The sequence below is a fragment of the Bos mutus genome, chromosome X, assembly GCF_027580195.1.
Source record: "Bos mutus isolate GX-2022 chromosome X, NWIPB_WYAK_1.1, whole genome shotgun sequence".
Classification (NCBI taxonomy): Eukaryota; Metazoa; Chordata; class Mammalia; order Artiodactyla; family Bovidae; genus Bos; species Bos mutus.
The window spans coordinates 85,204,408-85,227,866 of record NC_091646.1 but is presented as its reverse complement, the minus strand read 5'-3'; the positions used below and the strand labels follow the sequence as shown (position 1 = coordinate 85,227,866).

At 40.1% G+C, this 23,459-nt stretch overlaps 1 protein-coding gene across 1 annotated transcript in view; it reads right to left on the bottom strand.

Annotated features, from left to right (window-relative positions):
- LOC138986495 (Y-box-binding protein 1-like) overlaps positions 1-23,459 on the bottom strand; it is a 29,502-nt gene continuing 6,043 nt past the window's right edge. The window contains exons 3-4 of the mRNA XM_070366594.1: positions 714-890; positions 1-654 (exon numbers count right to left, since the gene is read on the bottom strand). Of these exons, the coding sequence (XP_070222695.1) occupies positions 1-654; positions 714-890 (831 nt within the window). The remainder of the gene's footprint in view (positions 655-713; positions 891-23,459) is intronic.

The window sequence follows — 23,459 nt, the reverse complement described above, 5'->3', positions numbered from 1 at the left end:
CTAGCTGTTACTAAGCCCAGGTGGTAGCGGGTGCATCCATGAGCAGGAGTTCCCCTCGTCAGGGGCATCCTTCTTCTTGGCCACAGAGACAAAAACAGGTGCTTCAGTGGGGCTTTTCTTGATCTTGCCCTCTCTTCCCTCAGAATCCCGGCCCTGTGTGCCAGGTGCTTGCTGTGGGTGGTGTCGGGGGTTATTCTGGTGGTGGGATCCATAGCATGGAGCGGGCCTCTGTTGTAGGTTCCTGCTGGCATCACATCCATTCTCCCTGTGCTCTGCCTCTGGCTCTTCAGAGATGTCTGGTAAGTGTCTTGGACCAGGAGTGGTGGATTGGTCCCTAGGGTGATTCAGCAGGTAGCTGGGGCCCACACCCCACTGAGGATGGCCCTCCAGGCTTGCAGTGAGGGCAGACCCAGGCAGGTGGTCAGACCAGGGGCCACTGGTGGTAGCCAGGATCCATTGGCAGCAGGTCACAGATGGGGCCCTGCCAAAGGGCCACAAGCACCTCATTTGTTGGTCTTGGGGGTGACCAGGCAGATAGCGTCTGAGGCCCTGGGCTGCAGTAAAGCTTTTGCTGCTGCCCTTTAGTTCATCAATGATGTCCTTGGCACCTTTGGGACCCTGTGATTTTGGCACAAGGCCGTGGATGTAGAAGCCCTGGTGGAAGCCAGAGCAGTTGGCAGCATAGCGGCTTCCCTTCACTGGGGCTAACCCACTGACATGATTTCCTTAGTGGCTTTAGTGCCCCACTTGCTCTGCACCACGCGGGACTCCACTTTCTCGCCATCACCCATGCTGCATTGGTACTTGCCGGTGTTTTTCCAGGTGGTGGCTGTCTGGTGAACAAACACATCTTCCTGGGTATGGTGCCTGCTGATGTAACCATACTCATCCTTCACATTCAAAACACTTGACGGAACCTCACACCCTCTTACTGATGACTTTTTTCAGCACCTTTCACTTGGCAATCATGGCGGTGGCCTTGGAGATTGCATCCCCACTGACATTGCCAGCATCTAGGGCTAGGGGTGGGTCTCTGCCTCCAAAGGATGCCAGGTGTTTCTGTGCTGCTTTAGAGAAGGAAGCGGCCAACTCTCTGGGAGTAGCTTCTCCCGCCTCACTCACTTCTTGCCCTCCTTTTTCAGAGAATCAGAGGGAAATTTGTCCCCCTGAGGTAGGAAGGAGGGGAGTGGGGTTCCAGCTGGAGGCAGGAAACTCTCTTTCAGAAGTTTGTGGGTTAGGTCCAAGGGCTCTCTGACTTTAGTCTGAGATTCTTGGAGGGGTCTGTGGCATTCCCAGGGACAATGGGACACAGACCTAACAATGGCTACCACAGTCATGGTGACATCTCAAGGGGTGAAGGTGGGTCCTAGGCGGAGCTCTAGCTAGTGGGCAAGGCAAATGCACTGCCCAGGCCTCCTGCCCCTATGTCACAGCACCTCCTGGTTCATGTTGGATAGGAGGCACACTTGAAGCTCTAGGGAGGGTTCTTGAACACCCTCTTGCTTGCCCAAGTGGATGTCAGGAGAGGACTCACTTTCCACCCCACTTTCTTAGTTGGGGAGATTCACAGGCTTTTAAGGGCACTCTCTTAATATTGTCTCACAAATCCGTGGCCTTTTCCCACTCCTGCTGTGTTTTCTTTGTGCATCTCGCATTTTGTGTAATGTGAGACAGGTGACAATTGCATGATTTCAAGACCCACTCGAAGAAACCTATTGTGTTTTTTGTTTGTTTTGTTTTCCTTCAGAGAGACAAAGGAAGGCTGCCAGGCTGAGAATACTAGTACTGACTGGACGGTAACCTCACTTAGGTTTATACAGACTAGTGTTCAGATTGGGTTGACCTAAAACAGACTATCAGTTGTTGCTCCAACAAAAATGAGTTTATTCCTAATCAGTGAAGAATTGCAATATATGGTCTGCAAATATGGTGAGCCACATGCAAGTCTCCCTAACAGGGATATGATAACTCTTTTAAAGAAAGAAAGAACCTGGACTGGCAACTCGTTTCATACATGATATTATACATGTTTCAGTGCTAGTGGGATGACCCAGAGAGAGGGTATGGGGAGGGAGGAGGGAGGAGGGTTCAGGATGGGGAACACAGGTATACCTGTGGCAGATTCATTTCGATATTTGGCAAAACTAATACAATATTGTAAAGTTTAAAAATAAAGTAAAATTTAAAAATAAATAAATTAAAAAAGTAAATGTAAGTACATAAAAATCTAGACTGCATATTGAAAACAAAACAAAACCAACTACAAAGTAAACTACATATCGAAAAGCATGCCTGATACATAAAATTAAATGTTACCAAATTATGATATTTTGTAAATATTCTTCATAGAGATTGGCAATTTTAAGGTGTAAAATGTCTTATAAATTATTTTGAAAAACTTGAACACCCAATTGAAATGTAAGCAAAGTGAACAGATAAGAAAGAACATCATTGAACATTAAAATGCTTCCATCTTTAAAAAAAAAAAAAAAAAGAAAAGAAAGAAAGAGGAAGTTAGAAAGTCTACACTAAGCAATGTGTCCATGGGAGGCTGAGGGTTTCAAGTGTGGTGGTTTTTCATTGACTGAGTCCTGACAGTCTTTCATTGGCTGAGCTCTTGCTATTCAAAAAGAGGAAGTCTTTCTTCTTTCTGTTGGGCTCTCCTGTCATCTCTGAGAGTTCTGCCTTCTGGTCTCCCAACTCTATTTTAATGTAAGTTTCTCTTTACTAATTTTTGCAGTTCTTCCCATTGATCAAGATCTTTCTCTGAAAACATCACTGATCAAGTGTCAGATTTTTCAGTTTCAACAGTTTTTGCCCTCACCATCAGTGCAAGAAGGACCATCCCTTGGTTTGGTATCCCATGTTAGAGTGAAAGTGCACAGTTTGCAAGCATAATGAAGTTACATTTGCAAAACAAGGAGGTGTAAGAGGGATAACTCTCAGGCACTTTTTATCTAAAGTTCATGTTATCAACATCATAGACAGTGGAGATCATCTGAAGCATCGTGCGACCATTAGAGGTTTGGCAGATAAATTTTCAACACACCTAATCTGAATATCTTGGGAAAGCTGTCTTATCAGATATCTTCTATTTCAATTTCAGAAAATCTTTAATTTCAGATCACCAGATGAAATGCAGGTCCAATCAGGATTGGTTCTTTCATTAGGTGTATCATGCGAGTCCAAGAGACTATTATAATAGTTGATGGCACAAGGGTTGATTAGCAGTCGCTGATAGGCCCCTTTCCAGCAAGGTTGAAGAAGGTCCTTCTAGAAGTGTTTCTTCCAGTAGAGGAATTCTCTAGGTTATAAGATGTGTTGAAATATCAGAGCACCTCTCCTTTTATCAGTCATGGGTCAAAAGAGGCAGGCGACATGTGAGTATCATTTAACTATCTCAAAGGGCAAGAGATTATGTGTTCCAAAAGGGGTGGATCTGTGATTCAACAAGCTCAATGGGAAAGCTTTTGGCAAAGGTAATTGGAGAGCTTCAACAAATTTTTCTAAGTCTTAAGAAATGTCATTAGTGCATTTGACTAAACCAGAGGACAAAGAGTGGTAAGCACAGTGAAAGTGTTTTAAAGCTAGCCAGAGTAATTGACGAGCAAAATGGGGGCCTCAATCATTCTGAAGTTTGAGAGGAGTTACCTAGATAGAGATAATCTTTTAAAAAAGGACTTTTGTCACAGAAGAGGCAGTAGCCTGTCTGCAAGGGAAGGCTTCAGTCCAATGTGAAAACCTATGTAGATATGACTAAAACATATCTATGACATGGAGGAAGTTGCAAGGAATCCTATTTCCAGTGTCTGAGTGCTCAGTTAGGCAGTTAAGAATGTCCTAAAGGAGTACATATAGTCTTCTCTGGGTTGAATTTTGGATAAGTGGGTAAGTGTATATTCAAAAGTGATATACAGGTAATCCCCTCGAGTAGGGCATGGCAGCCCACTCCAATATTCTTGCCTGGATAAATCCATGGACAGTGGATCCTGGCAGGCTGCATTCCACTGAGTCTCCAAGAATCGGACACAGCTGAGTGACTAACACTTTCACTTTCATGCTAGTGGATAGCTCCTCAGCCTTCAAATCATGGCTTAAATGTTACCTCATCAGATAGGTTTTCTGTTTTCTCTTATTTCACCATTTAAGTAGGTTTATTCTCCTGTTGCTCTGTCTTGATGTGTCATGTAAATTTCCTTCATGGTACACTTTGTTCTAGGGTTTCCCAGGTGGCTCTGTAGTAAAGAATCCACCTGACAGTTCAGAAGATGTAAGAGACACGGGTTCAATCCTAGGGGTAGGAAGATCTCCTGGAGTAGGAAATGGCAATCCACTCCAGTATTCTTGCCTGGAAAATTCCAGATAAAAAGGATCCTGGTGGGCTACAGTCCATGGGGTTTCAAAGAGTCAGATACAAATGAGTATGCATACATGTTGATTTGCAGGACAGAAGTAAATGAGATATAGGCCAGAAAAAAAAAAAAAAAGAAAAATCAGTGAAACAGTTTTGGTTTCTCAAAAAAATAAATAAAATTGACAAACTCTAAGCTAGATTGACTAATAAAAGAGATGATGCAAATAGCATCAGAAATGAAAGAAGAAACAATACAATTGATAATGCATATATACAAAGGATCATAGTAGACTAAGATTAACAATGCATGCATGCTTCATCGCTCAGTTGTGTCTAACTTTTGCAATACCAGGGACTGCAGCCCGCTAGGCTCCTCTGTCCATGCAGATTCTCCAGGCATGAATACTGGAGTGGGTTGCCATGCCCTCCTCCAGGGTATCTTCCAAATCCAGTGTTTGAGCCTAGATTTCCTGCATTGCAGGTGGACTCTTTACTGTCTGAGCCATCAGAGAAGCCCAGGAATACTGGATTAGGTAGCCTGTCCCTTCTTCAAGGTATCTTCCATATCCAGGAACTGGACAAATCTGAGTCTACTGCATTGCTGGCAGATTCGTATAGTGTTACAAAAATAAAACCTACCAAGACTGGAATCATGAAGAAAGAGATCATTTGAATAGATTTAAATCTAATAAGGAGATTGGGTTCATAATGAAATTTCCATACCCACCCTTACACATACACACAAAAGACCAGGACTAGGTGGTTTCATTAGTGAATCCTACCAAACATTTAGTAGAATTAGAAAATTCTACTCAACAAAAATTAATGATAACCATTCTGAAAATTGAAGACAAGAGAATTCTATCAAAATTGTAGTGAGGTCAACCTTACTTTGACACAATAGTGGTTGAGGCCAATACAAGAAAAAAAAAGTTACACACCTATATCCCTAAGAAATGTACATGTAGAAATTCTCAAAAACATTGGCAAATGAAATTCCAAAGCACATTCAAAGACTCTACATTGAGGTCATATGAGATACACCCCTGAGATTCAAGGATGGTTCATCATACCAGTCTCAATAAATGCTATATACTGCATTGACAGAATGAAAGATAGAAACCATAGCATCACTTCAACAGATGCAGAAGGAAAACCATCTGTTAAAAATCTACATCCTTTCATAGTAATATCTCTCTACCAACTAAATATAGAAGGAATTAACATAGACATGAAAAAGGACATATATGTCAACTACACATCCAACACCATACTCAGTGATTCAAATCTAAAAGTTTTCCTCTAAGATCAGAACAAGAAAATGGTGCCCTCCTCACCACTTCTCTTCAATATAGTATCTGAAGTCCCACCCAGAGTATGCAAGCAAGAAAAATAAATAAATTGGATAGGAAGAAATAAAATTGCCTCTGTTTGTAAATGACATGAGAATCTATATAGAAAACCCTGAAGACTAGGTCAAAAATATCCCAACTAACATATCAATTCAATATGTTGCAGAATTCAAAATCAACTTGGAATAATAAGTCACATTCTAATCAGTCCAAAACCTCCCCAGTTTTGAGGTAGCATTGAAACATATATATTACCATATGGGAAATAGATGACCAGCCAAATTTTGATGCATGAAGAAAGGCACTCAATGCTGGTGCACTGGGACAGCCCAGAGGGATGGGATGGGGAGGGAGGTTCAGGACACCCTTGGCTGATTCATGTCAATGTATGGCAAAAACCACCACAAAACTGTAAAGTAATTAGCCTCCAATTAAAATAAATTAATTAATTTAAAAATAACCTTACAATATATGAGATATGGGATGATGAGGACTTTGAGTGGACTTGTGCGTCAAAGTAAGAGAAGAAAAGTTGAGTGTTGACAAACTGTATTCAAACTAATAAAGCTATTCTGAAGCAAAATGAAAAAAAATTCTGATAAATTTTGGACTCTACAGTTTTACCTTTTCCAGAATAGCATATAATTGGCGTCATGCAGTTTATAACTTTTTCTAGACTCCCTGCTGTTACTTAATAACATTCATTCAGGTTTCATCCATTTTTTTGTGTGTGATTTGATAGCTCATTTCTTTTTATTCTTAAATAATATTCTGTTATATTGATGTACCATAGTTTCTTTATCCATTCAGCTGTTAAAGGACATTGTGGTGGTTTACAATTTGTGTGTGTGTGAGAGAGAAAGATTTAAGCTGTTATATACTGCATGTTCATGCTTTCTTGTGGTCATTAGCCTTTAAATCATTTGATGGACTATCTAGGAGCATAATTGCTAGATCATATGGTATGAAAATGCTTAGCTAGGTAAGAAATTTCTTCCAGAGTGACTGTATCATTTTACATTCCCCATAACATGGATGTGACTTTCTGTTGTTCCTCACCTGACCAGCAACTGGTTTTGTTAGGTTTTTGTATTTGGCCATTCCAATAAGTATGTAGTGGTATCTCATTGATTTCACCAGTCTACTTTAAAATGTCATCTTATTTCCACACTTCCATTGGAGCATTTTCATTGTGTTTTATTACTATGCATTCCTCAGGTGTTTTATCTTTAATCTAATGTTTAAATACATCTTCTGCTCAGCAAAACTTCTGCTACTATTTATACCATCAGTTATTACTTACCTAAATTAGTCCTCTAATAATTTTTTCATGAAAGACTCATCACTCCAGATCATGTATTTTGGAAAATATTTTTAATCGAACAACACTGATCACATTTTATTTTCCTGACTATTGCTTTGCCCACTAATATTTAGTGTCTCTTCACCAAAGTTTAAGTTCAGAAAACCATCTCTTTTTTTTTATGATGTTCTTATATACATACTAGATGTTAATCAAATCTGTAGTAGTACCAGTTGCAGTTGTACATTTATTCTGAAGTTTTACTTACAAGCATATATTTATTTTTTCAGAATCTTGAGTTTATTTTGTGTCTTCTTTATATGATTTTGAAAAACTAAATGCTCATTATTCAACTATTTTTATAGTCTGTGCCTCTTCTCTACTGAGATTCAAATGAATCCACTTATATAATGTCAGAAAGAGGGAACAAGCATAAAATACATCGATATAGTTACTGAAGGAAATGTATTTTAAAAAGAATAGTAGCTAAATTATTTGCTATTTGTCAGGAAAATTAATTTTCTCTTAGCGTATTTAGTAATTATGAATGTGCAAAGTAATGTTTAAAATTCTCCAAGCCAGTCTTCAGCAACACATGAACTGTGAACTTCCAGATGTTCAATCTGGTTTTAGAAAAGGCAGAGGAACCAGAGATCAAGTTGCCAACATCCTATGGATCATCGAACAAGCAAGAGAGTTCCAGAGAAACATCTATTTCTGCTTTATTGACTATGACAAAGCCTTTGACTGTGTAGATCACAGTAAACTGTGGAAAATTCTGAAAGAGATGGGAATACCAGACCACCTGATCTGCCTCTTGAGAAACCTGTATGCAGGTCAGGAAGTACCAGTTAGAACTGGACACGGAACAACAACAGACTGGTTCCAAAAAGGAAAAGGGTGTGTGTCAAGGCTGTATATTGTCACCCTGCTTATTTAACTTATATGCAGAGTACATTATGAGAAACACTGGGCTGGAAGAAGCACAAGCTGGAATCAAGATTGCCAGGAGAAATATCAATAACCTCAGATATGCACATGACACAACCCTTATGGCAGAAAGTGAAGAAGAACTAAAGAGCCTCTTGATGAAAGTGAAAGTGGAGAGTGAAAAAGTTGGCTTAAAGCTCAACATTCAGAAAATGAAGACCATGGCATCCGGTCCCATCACTTCATGGGAAATAGATGGGGAAACAGTGGAAACAGTGTCAGACTTTATTTTGGGGGGCTGCAAAATCACTGCAGCTGGTGACTGCAGCCATGAAATTAAAAGATGCTTACTCCTTGGAAGGAAAGTTATGACCAACCTAGACAGCATATTGAAAAGCAGAGACATTATTTTGTCAACAAAGGTCCATCTAGTCAAGGCTATGGTTTTTCCAGTGGTCATATATGGACGTGAGAGTTGGACTATAAAGAAAACTGAGCACTGAAGAATTGATGCTTTTGAACTGTGGTGTTGGAGAAGACTCTTAAGAGTCCCTTGGATGGCAAGGAGATCCAACCAGTCCATTCTAAAGGAGATCCTGGGTGATGAACATCCTGAGTATTCATTGGTGGGACTGATGTTGAAGCTGAAGCTCCAATACTTTGGCCACCTGATGTGAAGAGCTGCCTCATTTGAGAAGACCGCTGGATCATAGAAAAAGCAAGAGAGTTCCAGAAAAGCATCTATTTCTACTTTATTGACTATGCCAAAGCCTTTGACTGTGTGGATCACAATAAACTGTGGAAAATTCTGAAAGAGATGGGAATACCAGACCACCTGATCTGCCTCTTGAGAAATTTGTATGCAGGTCAGGAAGCAACAGTTAGAACTGGACATGGAACAACAGACTGGTTCCAAATAGGAAAAGGAGTTCCTCAAGGCTGTATATTGTTACCCTGTTTATTTAACTTATATGCAGAGTACATCATGAGAAACGCTGGACTGGAAGAAACACAAGCTGGAATCAAGATTGCCAGGAGAAATATCAATAACTTCAGATATGCAGATGACACGACCCTTATGGCAGAAAGTGAAGACGAACTCAAAAGCCTCTTGATGAAAGTGAAAGTGGAGAGTGAAAAAGTTGGCTTAAAGCTCAACATTCAGAAAACGAAGATCATGGCATCCGGTCCCACCACTTCATGGGAAATAGATGGGGAAACAGTGGAAACAGTGTCAGACTTTATTTTTCTGGGCTCCAAAATCACTGCAGCTGGTGACTGCAGCCATGAAATTAAAAGACGCTTACTCCTTGGAAGGAAAGTTATGACCAACCTAGATAGCATATTCAGAGGCAGAGACATTACTTTGCCTACAAAGGTCCGTCTAGTCAAGGCTATGGTTTTTCCAGTAGTCATGTATGTATGTGAGAGTTGGACTGTGAAGAAAGCTGAGCGACGAAGAATTGATACTTTTGAACTGTGGTGTTGGAGAAGCCTCTTGAGGGTCCCTTGGACTGCAAGGAGATCCAGCCAGTCCATTCTGAAGGAGATCAGCCCTGGGATTTCTTTGGAAGGAATGATGCTGAAGCTGAAACTCCAGTACTTTGGCCACCTCATGTGAAGAGTTGACTCGTTGGAAAAGACTCTGATGCTAGGACGGATTGGGGGCAGAAGGTGAAGGGGACGACAGAGGATGAGATGGCTGGATGGCATCACTGACTCGATGGACGTGAGTCTCAGTGAACTCCGGGAGTTGGTGATGGACAGGGAGGCCTGGCGTGCTTCGACTCATGGGGTCGCAAAGAGTCGGGCACTACTGAGCGACTGATCTGATCTGATGCTGGGAAAGATTGAGGGCAGGAGGGGAAGGGGACGACAGAGGATGAGATGGTTGGATGGCATCACTGACTCAATGGATGTGGGTTTGGGTGAACTCTGGGAGTTAGTGATGGACAGGGAGGCCAGTCATGCTGTGATTCATGGGATCGCAAAGAGTTGGACAGGACTGACTGATGAAACTGAACTGAACTGAATGTGCAAATGCTCTTGCATATAGTCAACAAACAGAGAAGATGAATTAGCAAGAGCCTCAATCGAACATGGGTTTATAGAAAACCTAATGTTTGGTTTTAAATAGTTTAACTCAGAGTCTTGTTATAGTTCAGTTATCAAGATTCTTGTTTTTCTGTTGGTAAAGAGAATGTGACAGTTCTCTTGGGAGGAACACTATTTTAATCAACATAGTCCAGTGTTTTAGATTCTCAAGAGTAAAGAAATTTCACACTAGTCACTTGTTTTTAAGTGTCTGGTACTGTGCCTAATCAATATTTTTCGAATTAATATGTTATCATTAGCAAAATGATAGCATTCTGTTTAATTCCAACACTGATTTAAAGTGACTTGATAAAATATATATGAGATTAAATATGTTTGGGATTGAAATGTATACACTGTAATATATTAAAATGGATAACCAACAAAGACCTACTGTCTACCACAGGTCATTCTACTGAATACTGTGTAATGACCTACATGGGAATGGAAATACAAATACAAGTACAAAAATTTGTATTCTTGAAAAAGAATACAAATATGTGCAATTGCATCATGGACTGTAGCCTACCAGGCTCCTCTGTCCATGGGATTTTCCAGGCAATAGTACTGGAGTGGATTGCCATTTCCTTCTCCAGGGGATCTTCCTGACCTAGGGATCGAACCCAGGTCTCCCACATTGTAGACAGACACTTAACCATCTGAGCCACCAGAGAAGTCCTAACATTGCTGTACACCAGACACTAACACAACATTGCTATCTAATTATACTCAAATATAAAAGAAAAAAATAAAATAAAATAAACTTTAAAGGAAGACAAAAATAGCAATAAGCTAAAAAAAAACTTTACAATGAGGCAGAATATTATTTTACTTCACAGTATAATAGCTTTATCAATATAAATATTAGTCATTATTTGAAATTGAAGGAAATTAAGTCAGCATTGCTCTTTCACATGAAGGCATATGAATGCATAACAGATACAGACAGAAACATATATTGCCATTTATATAAATCATTCATCTCCTTTTATGTTGTTCCATTATAATAGAATCAGTGCTTATTATCTCTCTATTTATATACTGGAATAATTATCTTTCTTACATTAGATATTTGTTAAGCACCTACTATGTATCAGAGTGTTTAAGGTATTGGAGTTATAGCATTAAACAAACAAACAAAAAAATAAATCCTTGTCCTCATTGAATTTGTATTTTACTCCCAAGTTAGATAGAGATAAACAATAAGCAAATAAGCCAAATCTTCACTGAGGGGTATGGAGAAAAACCTGGCAGAAATAAAGAACTCAATTAACTAAAGATACATGAACTCAGATAAGAACATTTATTCTATGTTTTAAATTTGTTTCAATAATATAGAAGACCTGAAATGCCATGGAAGTGGAAGTGACCATTGAAAAAGTCATGCCCTGAACTATATCTTCGTATTAGTCAAGGCATTGTGTAAAGTAGACATGGTGAGTTTTTAGCTACATCCTCAAAATGTACATTCTTTTAAGTATTTTACAAACAAGCTTCTTTTTTAAAGTTGAAGTACTGTTCATGAGGTTGCAAGAGTCAGACATTACTCAATGTATAAGAAGAGGACATATTTGATTTACAAAGTTGTTTTTTGTTTTCGTTAAGTTTCACTTTTTATATGCAATCATAACCATGTTATTGAAGACAGATTTCTTTTGTGCTGATGGCTATCACTTGATAGAATCTTAATAAGTTTCAGTTTAGAAAAAAAGGACTTGCATGAGATGCATGTGGTCTTAAGGCTTTTGCACAGTTCTTATTGGATGTTTTAAGTTATAGAAAAATAACATTGAATTTTTGTAAATGACAATGTATCTTATTCAGGAATAGCTCTGGAACTTCACAAAAGATGCCTATTTTCCCACTGTAAATTTTTCATGCCAAAAAGCTCATATCATTAGTCATTTCTCTGGATTATATCCTTGTAATTCTTACCTAATCCTAGCCTATGAATTTGGTAATTTTTTAGTAGAAAATAAGATCCTAAGGGAATAAGACAACAAGAAAATGCTGGGGCATGAAATAGTTTTGAATATAGGTATAGGCCTCGGATTCAAGATGTTCCATAGTATATCAAATAAGCTAGTATACCATACTAGTTTTGGAAGCGCAAGCCTTGTGTACTTTTTTTTAAATATAAATTTATTTATTTTAATTGGAGGTTAGTTACTTTAAAATATTGTATTGGTATTGCCATACATAAACATGAATCCACCACGGGTGTACACATGTTCCCCATCCTGAACCCCCCCTCTCTCCTCCCTCCCCGTACCATCCCTCTGGGTCATCTCAGTTCACCAACCCCAGTGAAATAAGCCAGAAAGAAAAACACCAATACAGTATACTAACGCATATATATGGAATTTTTTTTTTTAATTTTATTTTATTTTTAAACTTTACATAATTGTATTAGTTTTGCCAAATATCAAAATGAATCCGCCACCAGTATACATGTGTTCCCCATCCTGAACCCTCCTCCCTCCTCCCTCCCCATACCATCCCTCTGGGTCATCCCAGTGCTCTAGCCCCAAGCATCCAGTATCGTGCATCGAACCTGGACTGGCATCTCGTTTCATACATGATATTTTACATGTTTCAATGCCATTCTCCCAAATCTTCCCACCCTCTCCCTCTCCCATAGAGTCCATAAGACTGTTCTATAAAAGATGGTAATGATAAGCCTTGTGTACTTTTTAAGCTTTTCCAGTGATTACTCATTTCTTGCTATGCAGTGAAGTTGAAAGTGTTAGTCACTCAGTCAATTGTGTCTGACTCTTTCTGACAATATGGATTTTAGCCCACCAGACTCCTCTGTCAATGGAATTCTGCAAACAAGAATACTGGAGTGTGTTGCCGTTTCTTTCTCCAGGGGATCTTCCCAACCCAGTGATCAAACTTGGCACTCCTGCATTGCAGGCAGACTCTTTATGGACTGAACCACCAGGGAAGCCCTTGCTATGCATAAGAAATATTAAAATGAAAGATAAGGAAATCTTCATTTTTTTCAGTCTCCAAAATGTGAGACAACTCTAAAAAATGACCTTTAAAGACAAGCTCCATTATTTGCACTGAGACTTTTATTGAAGACCTACTCACTACAGCATTGTGTGATATAAACATTTGACTTATTGATAGTTTAGAGATTCATAAGTTGTGTTTATATAATCATCTGGTTAATATTTTACTACTTTGTTATTATGAAAAATTCAGAAGGACAAATTTGAAGCAAAATCATAAAAACATAAGAATACAGAGATGTCACAAAAGCCAGGAAAATGGTAGGTAACTACATGTTTGGAGGCTGAGTGGATCTTCAGACCATGGTATTTCCATTTTTCAGTTCACAACATGCATAGCAAGCGGTTCTCATAAAAAATTTAAGGACTCCCTGCCATAAACTTAGAAGACCCTACCAGAATTGCCCCCAAAACGGCCTCTGCCGACCACATGGCACCAAATCTACAGAGTTGGAACTTGCAAATTAGCCCTGGAACTCCTGACCCACTAGCTGTATAGATTTATTAACCTTTAAGTAATGTGACCCTAAATTTTCTGAAATTGAATTTTTAATCACTTTTTAAAAATTTGTTTTGCATTGTGATAGATCTTTAAGGCATTCAATAGTTCCCAAATACTTGGTATATACACAGTGCCTTCAGCCATGGTCCCTCTCTTGGCCATCTGTCTTCTGCCATCTAGGGCTGCCCTAGCTCCTTACTTTGAACTCCCTCCCTTAGGCTCTCAGAGCAACTAAGGGATAGCAGGAGGAGTTCCCTAGGATCTTACTGTTAGACAAATGTGAGTGAGAATGAGCTTCATGGTTATATGATCAACTCAGTGACACAGGTCCTTGCTCTTGGATGCTTGGAAGGGCCACAACCATGATTTAATGATCTGCTGTCAGCATCATGAAATTTTGAATCATTTTTAAAGCAGCAGCCCTATATTCTATTCTTACTGTATTCTGTTTATTATGTAGCCATTCCTGTGATCCCACATCATTTCTAATTATTCTGCTCAGGATGTACCATTAAAATCTTTTGAACATCACCCCTTGTTTTTAATATTGGTAAATCAATAATTAGAATCTTAGAAATCACTCACCACCCACCCATGAATCCAGTTATCTACGCTTCCTTCAGCCCAGTTCAACATTTATTGTGCACATAACCCATACTCCAGACACTGTGATAGTTATGGAAATAGCTATCCAGCCTGAGATGGTCAATTCCTTGAAGTGGAGAGAAGTGATATTTATTGAGTGTCTACTATGATTAACTTCTATGCTAGGTGCTTTATATAACACTATTTTAATAGCCTTTCTATCTTCTCTACATTCTGAGAGAGATGTGCACAAATTGTCCATCTTATAAATGAGGAAAATTTTAGGTTAAATAATACATTTGAAGTGTTAAAACTAGAATGGGAATTCATTATTTTCATGCTCAGAACAGTCCTGGGTTTATTCACTCTAAAAACAAGTTGTTTGAAAGAGCACCTCTAGAATTGTGGCATCATGAGAAGCTCCATGGTTCCCCTTTATCAGCAAAACATCAGTAACTAGTAAGTTTAAAAAAAGAAAAGAAAAATAATATTTACTATACATAGAAATTGCTCTAAAGTCTACAGCACATGAAAAAATGTTTTTATTTTAATTTAATTTTTTAGTTTGATTAATGCTGTTTGTTTGTTGTTATGCTGGGGCTTTCTGTACTTGCAACGACCAAGGTTACTCTTTGGTGAGGTGCTCATTCTTCTCATTGCTGTGGCTTCTTTTGTTGCAGAGCACTGGCTCTAGACCTGCAGACTTCAGTAGCTGCATTATGCAGGCTCTAGAGCAGAGGCTTAGTAGTTGTGGTGAACAGTGTTGGTTGCTCCCCAGCATATGGGATCTTCTTAAACTAGGACCAGGAATCACACCTGTGTCTCCTGCATTTGTAGGTGGTTTCCTATTCACGGCACCACCAGAGAATGCCCTAGGGAAACATTTATTCAAGAAAATCTAGTAAATCTTGGTAAGATAAGCTAGAGTCTATGGCATTTGAACCATGCCTTATTCCCCACCTCTCACCTTTCCCAGCTCAGTGCAACAGAAACTTTATTCCCTGGATATAGCTAATTACACAGGACTTGCCTTTTCCCCTCAGGTTTCAAGATATTGATTCATTATTCAAGACAATGATTCATTTCCAGAAGAGGTTAACTCCAACACACTTTATCCTTTCCAGTTCTATTGCAGAAGCTCTTCTAGGCAAGAGAGATCAAAGACTCGCTTCCTCTACCAGCTCACATCCATAGTACAGAAAGTCTATACCAGGCATGGTAAGCCGAGAATACTAGGCTTCAATAATCTTTTTTGCCAGGTTCCCTGTAGGGCAGAGATCCTTACTGGAAGAGACAAACCAAGAAGACCAGCAATGTCCCATCCCCTCCTGCCTACTAGCCTAGAATCTTGCTTGTATGGGAATGGCACTGCAAGAAAAAAATTTCCTGTCATATCTCTGGAGCAGTAGCACAGAGATTCTGCAGAAGTTGAGAGACAGGTCCTAAGAACAGAGCTGTGTGGCTCTCCTAAAATAAACTAACTTTATTTGGAATAGAGCCTGTGGAAGTTCAAGATTAAGGGTTCTGTAAAAAAGTACAGGTTTTGCTTGTGAACAAAGGTAGCACAAAAAAGCAGAAGAGGAGCTAGAGATGTATAGGAATAACATTTATATATGTCATTGTCACTGCTGCTGTCCAGTAACCCAGTCATGTCTGATTCTTTGTGACCCCATAGACTGCAGCACGCCAGGCTTCCCTGTCCCTCACCATCTCCTGGAGTTTTTCCAAGTTCATGTCCATTGCATCAGTGATGCCATGCACCCATCTCATCTTCTGATGCCCTTGTCTCTTTTTGCCCTCAGTCTTTCCCAGCAGAATGTACTTTTTCCAATGAGTCAGTGGTTTGCATCAAATGACCAAAATACTGGCGCTTCAGCTTCAGTTCTTCCAACAAGTATATAAAGTCCATCTCCATTAAGATGAACTGATTTGATCTCCTTGCAGTCCAAGGGAATTTCAAGTCTTGTCCAGCACCACAGTTCAAGGTGTCAATTCTATGGTGCTTTGTCACTTTAAGGTCCACCTCTCACAATCTTACATGACCACCTGGATGTCCATAGCCTTGACTATATGGACCTTTATCAGCAGAGTAATATCTTTGATTTTCAACACACTGTCTAGGTTTGTCATAACTTTCCTACCAAAAGGTAGTTATCTTGTGATTTCATGGGTGCCATCAATATCTGCAGTGATCCTAGAGCCCAAGAAAAGGAAATATGTCTCTAATGCCATGTTTTCCCACTCTATTTGCTATGAAGCAATGGGGCCAGAGGCCATATCTTTTTTTTTTTTAATTTGTTTTTTTTTGTTTGTTTGTTTTTAATTTTATTTTATTTTTAAACTTTACAATATTGTATTGTTTTAAGCCAGTTCTTTCATTCTCCTCCTTCAACCTCATTAAGAGGATCTTTAATTCCTCTTTGCTTCTGCCATTAGAATGGTACCATCTGCATATCTGTCATGGTTGATGTTTCTCCTGTCTATATTGATTCCAGCTTGTAAATCATCCAGCTCGACATTTCTCATGATGTGTTCAGCATACAGGTTAATCAAACAGGGTGACTGCAGACAGTAGTTGTACACCTTTCTCAACCTTAAACTGATCTTTTGTTCCATAAAGGGTTCTATCTGTTGCTTCTCAACCCACAAACAGGTTTCTCAGAGGGTATGTAAAATAGTCTGGTATCCCCATCTCTTTAAGAGCTTTCCACAGTTTGTTATGATCCACACAGTTGAAGTCTTTAGCATAGTCAATGAAACAGAAGTAGATGCTTTTTTGTAATGCCCTTGCTTTATCTATGATCCAACAAAAGTTGTCAATTTAATCTCTGGTGCCTCTTCCTTTTCTAAACCCAGCTTGCACAACTGGAAGTTCTTCATTCACATAATGGTGAAGCCTGGCATGTAAGTTCTTGCCTGGAGAACCCCAGGGACAAGGAAGCCTGGTGGGCTGCCGTCTATGGGGTCACACTAAGTTGGACATGACTGAAGCGACTTAGCAGCAGCAGCAGCATGTAAGTGTTTAAGCATGACCTTACTAGCATGTGAGATGAGTGAAATTGTCTGATGGTTAGCCCATATTTTAGTACTACCTTTCTTGGGAACTGGGCTGAGGATTGACCTTTTCCAGTCCTATGGCCACTGCTGGGTCTTCCAGATTTACTGACATATTGAATGCAACAGCATAATGGCATCATCCTCTAGGGTTTTGAATAGTTCTACCAGTGTTGTATCACAACCCCTAGATTTATTAACAGCAGTGCTTCCTAAGACCCTCTTGACTTCACACTCCAGAATGTCTTGCTCTGGGTGATTGACCTCACCGTGATAATAATCTGGTTCATTAGGATCTTTTCATACAATTCTTCCATGACTTCTTGATCTCTAAAGTGTCTACTAGGTCTCTATGTTTACTCTCCTTTATTGTGCCAATCTTTGGACGAAATGTTCCCATGATATTTCTAATTTTCCTGAAGACATCTGTAGTGTTTCCCTTCCTGATGTTTTCTTCTAGTTTTATACACTGTTCATTGAAGAAGGCCTTCTTATCTTTCCATGCTGTTCTTTTGAACTCTGTTTTTAGTTGACACCTTTCCCTTTCTCCCTTGCTTTTCTCTTCTCTTCTTTCTTCAGCTATTTGTAAAGCATCCTGAGATAACCACTTTGCTTCTTGCTTTACTTTTTCTTTGGGATTGCTTTGTTCACTGCCTCCAGTTCAATATTATGGGCCTCTGTCAATAATTCTGAAGGAGCATTGTTAACTAGATATAATTACTGAAATCCATTTGTTACCTCCACTGCATGTTCATGGGGGATTTGATTTCAGTGGTACCTGGCGGGCCTAGTGGTTCTCCCCACTTTCTATAGTTCAAGCCTGAATTTCCCTATGAGAAGCTGATGATCTTAGCCACATTCAGCTCCACGTATTGTTTTTTTCTCACTATATACATCTACTCCATCTTCAGCTACAAAGGATGTAATCAATTTGATTTTGGTATTGACCATTCAGTGATGCCTACATGTAAGGCGCCTATCTCATCATCACTCTTCCCTGCTAATTCATTACCAAGCTATTCATCTCTATAGGCAATAGCTTTCTCCAAAACTCGAGTCTTTGAGTCAGGAGTTAGCATCTGCCTCAGGATATACATCATGTACTTCCAAGTAAGATCATAAAGCAGAGTAACACCCTTAGAGGCTCTAATATGTTTTTCTGAATCCTCCAATAGTCTCCCAGATCTTCCTTGATTCTCGTATTTCTTGGTAAGAAAAGGACTTATTAACTCTCATAAACTGATTATTTTTCCTGATGGATACTTCATCGAGAGGCAACAGCTCAATTGGCTGTTCTTCAGCATCTCTGTCTGCCATTAGCATATTATCCCAGGGATAGATTGGAGGAACCTTTTTTTCCTTATCTCTTTGTCTCCTGTCCCCATTCCATCCTGTTTTCACCCTTAGTTTTAGCTGTCTGTGCATCCCTTACTTCAATTATCTGATTTTTTATTGAAACCAGCATAGGCTTAAGTTGTATTGACACAGGAATTTGCATCTCTACTGAGACTGAGGCAGTTTGAATTTGAGTTTCTACCAAGACTGAGGCAATCCTCCCATGAGGGGTTCCATGACTTTCAGTTTGCTCAGTTGGAAGCCCCTGATATGGGAGCAAAGTAGAACAGGAGGGATCTGAAGGTTTCACACCCAAATCTATACCCTTAGGACATAAGTCTGGCATGTCTCACAGAGGGTAAAAAGGCAACATATATGCTACTTCTACCTATTTACCTTGTTTTCTACAGGACTGGTCTAATTGAAAGACAGTATTATAATTAAGAGACCCTCCAACCAGCCATTGTTCATCGTCCTCCAATGGATACTGTGGCTATGCAGTATCAATAGAAAGATCAGGCATGTGTTCTTTAAACTCTGGGGATCAAATCTATCTGAGGTTTCCAGGATGCAGCTCAAAAGAGTGAGGCTGGAGTTGTTAGCTACCATCTGTAAGAGAGAAAAAAACAGTGAACAGTGTCTTTTTTTCTACAGGAGGCATCCCTCCCTGCTCTAGATGAGGGTGGAGACAGGTCTTCCACATAAGCTTCCTTCCCTACTTGTAGGTAACCTGTCTCTTACTAACACAGGTGTCCCACTACCATCCCTCCCCATTCTACCATCAAGGCATGGTGGAGATGCACCAGGGGTAGACCTGGTGGCATCCCAGAATTATGCCCAGTTCCTCATCAATAACCCTTTGCCTTATTTTTGCTCCTCCTCTGATGCCACCCAGGGTGCAACAGCATAGCCTTCCAGAATGTCTCCCAAGCTAAGACCCCAGGATAAACATCCATCTCTTGCATGCCTGTGCACAGGCCTGAGGATATTTCTGACCACTGTAGAACCAGTAAATCATAAAACCATGAACATAAAGCCCAACATATCCCTTCTGAGTGTAACCAAACCAGTATATGTGATAGCAAAAGAGGTGATGAAGGGCTAGCCAGCTACAAAAAAGTGATTGTTGTCTTTGAGCTGTTAGGGTCAATCCTTCCAAAGCCACCAGAGAGCCTCCTCTGGTCCACCAAGAGCTAGTATTACCAAAGAAAGAGGCCCATTGCACTTCCAATCTGACCAGATCCTGGGATTCCCTATCTGTGTCCTCAAAAACCTCATGCTTAACAGCAGTGCTCCTATCCACATAGTTTGGAGGCACAGCCGTAATAAAGACTCACTTTCAGGTCACTAGCCTCTGAATCAGGCAGCTAAGAGAGGGCCTTCTAGCCTGAGAGATCTTCTGGGAGCTGTGGCTCCACCTAGCTACTGAACATGCTCTTGTCTGCAGTGTGTGATAAAATGATCAACATTGTGGATCACAAGTTTCTTGAAAGTCTTTGATCCAATATGTTTGGTTAGTTATTCTAATTCCTCAGGCAATTACAAAATGGTTAAAGAGACCAGGAAAAGCCAACCAAGAAAGGCATGGTTGGTCCACACGCTTTGCCCATTTCTGGCCACTCTCCTTGCAGGGATGTTGGGTGCCTCTTGGCATTGGCAGGTCAGTACAAACCCCCAACAAGGCTCTCCTTGGGCCTGCCTTCAGTCACTATTAGTCTCCATGAAACCACAGTGTAGGGCTCATCCCTCGCTTTGCCAGGGCACTTCTCTTTCATGCTGTTTTCACACACACAAGTACACTGGAGAGTTAGTAAAGTACAGAAGAAAACGTGTTTACCAGGAGAGCAAAGAGCTAGATCTCTAAGCATACTTACCTTGTCTTGAAGATCATGGACAATCCATAAAGATGAAAGGTTGATGCTGTGAGCCATGTGTTATGCCAGGATTTGTGATCTCCAGAGGAGAGGATTTCAATCTGGGGTCAGAGACGAGCTTTGACTACTTAGAGCTTTCTCTGCAGCAAAGTTTTATTAAAGTATAATAGAGATAGGGGAAATTTCTGACATAGACCTAAGAAGGGGACAGAAAGAGTGCCTCCTTGCTAGTTTTTAGCAAGGTATTTTATGTCTCTTAGAAGCTATTAATGAAATAAGAGAGACACTCAAGGCTAAGGGAGTTTCAGCAGTCCCCTCTCCCACAATATGCACTTTTGAGATACGATTGCATGAGGTGTCTTATACCCCAGCCATAAAACAATTGACAGGAATATGGGTTTGTTGAGCCATTATCAGCCCAAGGTTTGAGAAAAGAAAAAAGTTAATCTTAGGCTAGACCATTTTAAAGAAAGGCAGATTGCAAAGCAGATAAGCAGTTTCATTAACATACTTTAAGAAGAGCATTTTCATAAGAAAAACACATTGGTTATCTGAAGTCAGAACCAGGTGTCCTCAAGACAGAATTAAAAGAAGCCTCTTTTAATTTTGTTTAGAAAAGGAAAAAGAAAAACGTCTGCCATTTGCAGTTTATTTCCTCCTGCCACCTGGAAACCTCTGGCCTTCTTTCCTTTTACCCTCTCAATTCCTTTTAATAGTCCATGCAACACTCCTATTTTGGATTTTAAAAAGTCAAGTGATAAGTGGAGACTAGTTCAAGATTTATGAAAAATAAATGAGGCTGTGCTTCCTTTACACCCCGTGGTGCCTAATGCTTATACTCTATTTTCTGAAATTTCTGAACAAGCCAAATATTTTTCAGTCATTGATTTTAGTCCTAACCATATCCAAAGAGATGAGGGCCATAGGCCCCGAGAGAAATAAGCCTATACTAAATCACCCCCTACATATGATTTTAAGACAATTGAGAAGATTTTGAGGCATCACAGCCTACTGCTGCACTTGGTTTCTGGGTGATGGGGAACTTGCCCATTCTTAATGTAAAGTTATAAATGAAATTCAATAAGCTCAAAATGACAAACTGGTTTAGTGTCAAGATACTCAAAAGGCTTTTAAGGCTCTTCAAACTGCTTTCCTGCAAGCCCCTGTTTTGAGCTTTCCCACAGTGTCAGAGTTTAATCTGTTTGTCATTGAACAAAGAGATATGACCTTGAGAGTTATGACACAACCCCGAAGACCTCACCAGCAGCCTATAGGGTACCTGAGTAGAGAATTAGATGTAGTGGCACATGGGTGGCCACATTGTCTAAAAATAATCACTGACTCGATGGACATGAGTTTGAGCAAACTTTAGGAGTTGGTGATGGACAGGGAAGCCTGGCGTGCTGCAGTCCATGGGGTCTCAAAGAGTCAGACACGACTGAGTGACTGAATGGAACTGAATTTCTGTTATTGCTTTACTAGTGCCTAAAGCCCTTAAGTTTACTAATGGGCAAAATCTTACTGTACTGACTTCTCATGATATAAGTGGAATCTTAAAGTTAACATTTAGATGACAGTCAGCTTCTTAAATATCAGTCATTGTTATATAACTCAAATTTCAGCTTTTCAACATACATTATGGAAACTCTAGGAATTGATTCTTGTTCCAGCCTCCGAGTCAAATAAGCCACTGTTTGAGTCAGGAAGAGAGGTCCTGATAAAGACATTGGGACCTGGGGAGCAATCTCTCAAGCCCCTCTGGGAAGGCCCTTACCAGGTTATTTTCTTCCCCCATAGCTTTCAAGGTACCAGGAATTAATTAGTGGGTGTACCAAAACTCGAGTTAAAAAGTGGCATCCTGACACCTCAGACTAAGCCATGTCATTTTTATGTCTTTATTCTCTATGCTTTTACTCTTCACTTTTCAGATGGGACTGATAATCTATATGGGACTGCTTCTGCTCATTCCAGAAATTCTGAGTCTGCCATTTGACTGTCAAGCCAACGCCTTCCCATCCTGGGCTCATTCCTAAGCCACATTCCACAATTGGTCTAATTGCTGGTTGTATGGTGCCCTCCCCTCCTAATTAGTTGAAGGCTTCCGGTAGTGGGCATCTCCACTTAAGGGAAAGGACTTTCTCCAAGTCTGCGACTACCTTTCACAACAATCATATGTGATGCTTCTTCTTAATCTGATGACATATAACAATCCTAAAATAGACAGGTGTAACACTTTGTACCCTAACTATGGACATGATGTGACTTTTAACTTTGATTATACTTTGTTTAATGACTATTTTGCTTCACATACAAAGACAAATGGGTCTAGATCTGGTGATTTTTCACCTGATGTTTATCAAATATGGGGTGAGGTCATATGGCTAACTCCTGAAAATGGACACCTAATGTCTAGTGCTATGCTGGGAACAAATACAGCCATCCCCAGAAGTTAGCTGACAAGTTAATTATAATGACTAGAACAAATTAGGGGTTTTGCCTCAAGAAATATGAAATTTAATCAGTCCTGTGTTTTGTAACCCCAGTTCAGGTCCTCCTTTTGCTTGGCAAGGCACTGATTGGGACTGCATCCCTCAGTCATGCTTGCTTGCTCCAAACAAGACCTACTGTATATGTGGCTGTTACCTATAGGTGTGGCTTCCCCTGGCTGGATAGGGAGTTGTACCCTGGGTCCAGCTTTTATTCATGGCTTCATATTTTCAGAGATTCCAAAGAAGCCTGCTAATTTGCCACACCTTTGAACTCTTTGGATAAGGCCTGCATTTCACTGGTATGATTATTTGGCTGCAACGTTCATCCCCTCTCTCGGAAATACAGATGTTATGCTACAAGTTGATGTCCTGACTAACTACTCAACAAGCCTTACAAGATTCTCAAAAAGGTATTTCAGCCCTTAAGTTAAGTTAAGTCACTTGCTCAGTTGTGTCCGACTCTTTGCAACCCCGTGGACTGTAGCCCAGGAGGCTCCTCCATCCATGGGATTTTCCAGGCAAGAATACTGGAGTGGGTTGCCATTTCCTTCTCCAGGGGATCTTCCTGAC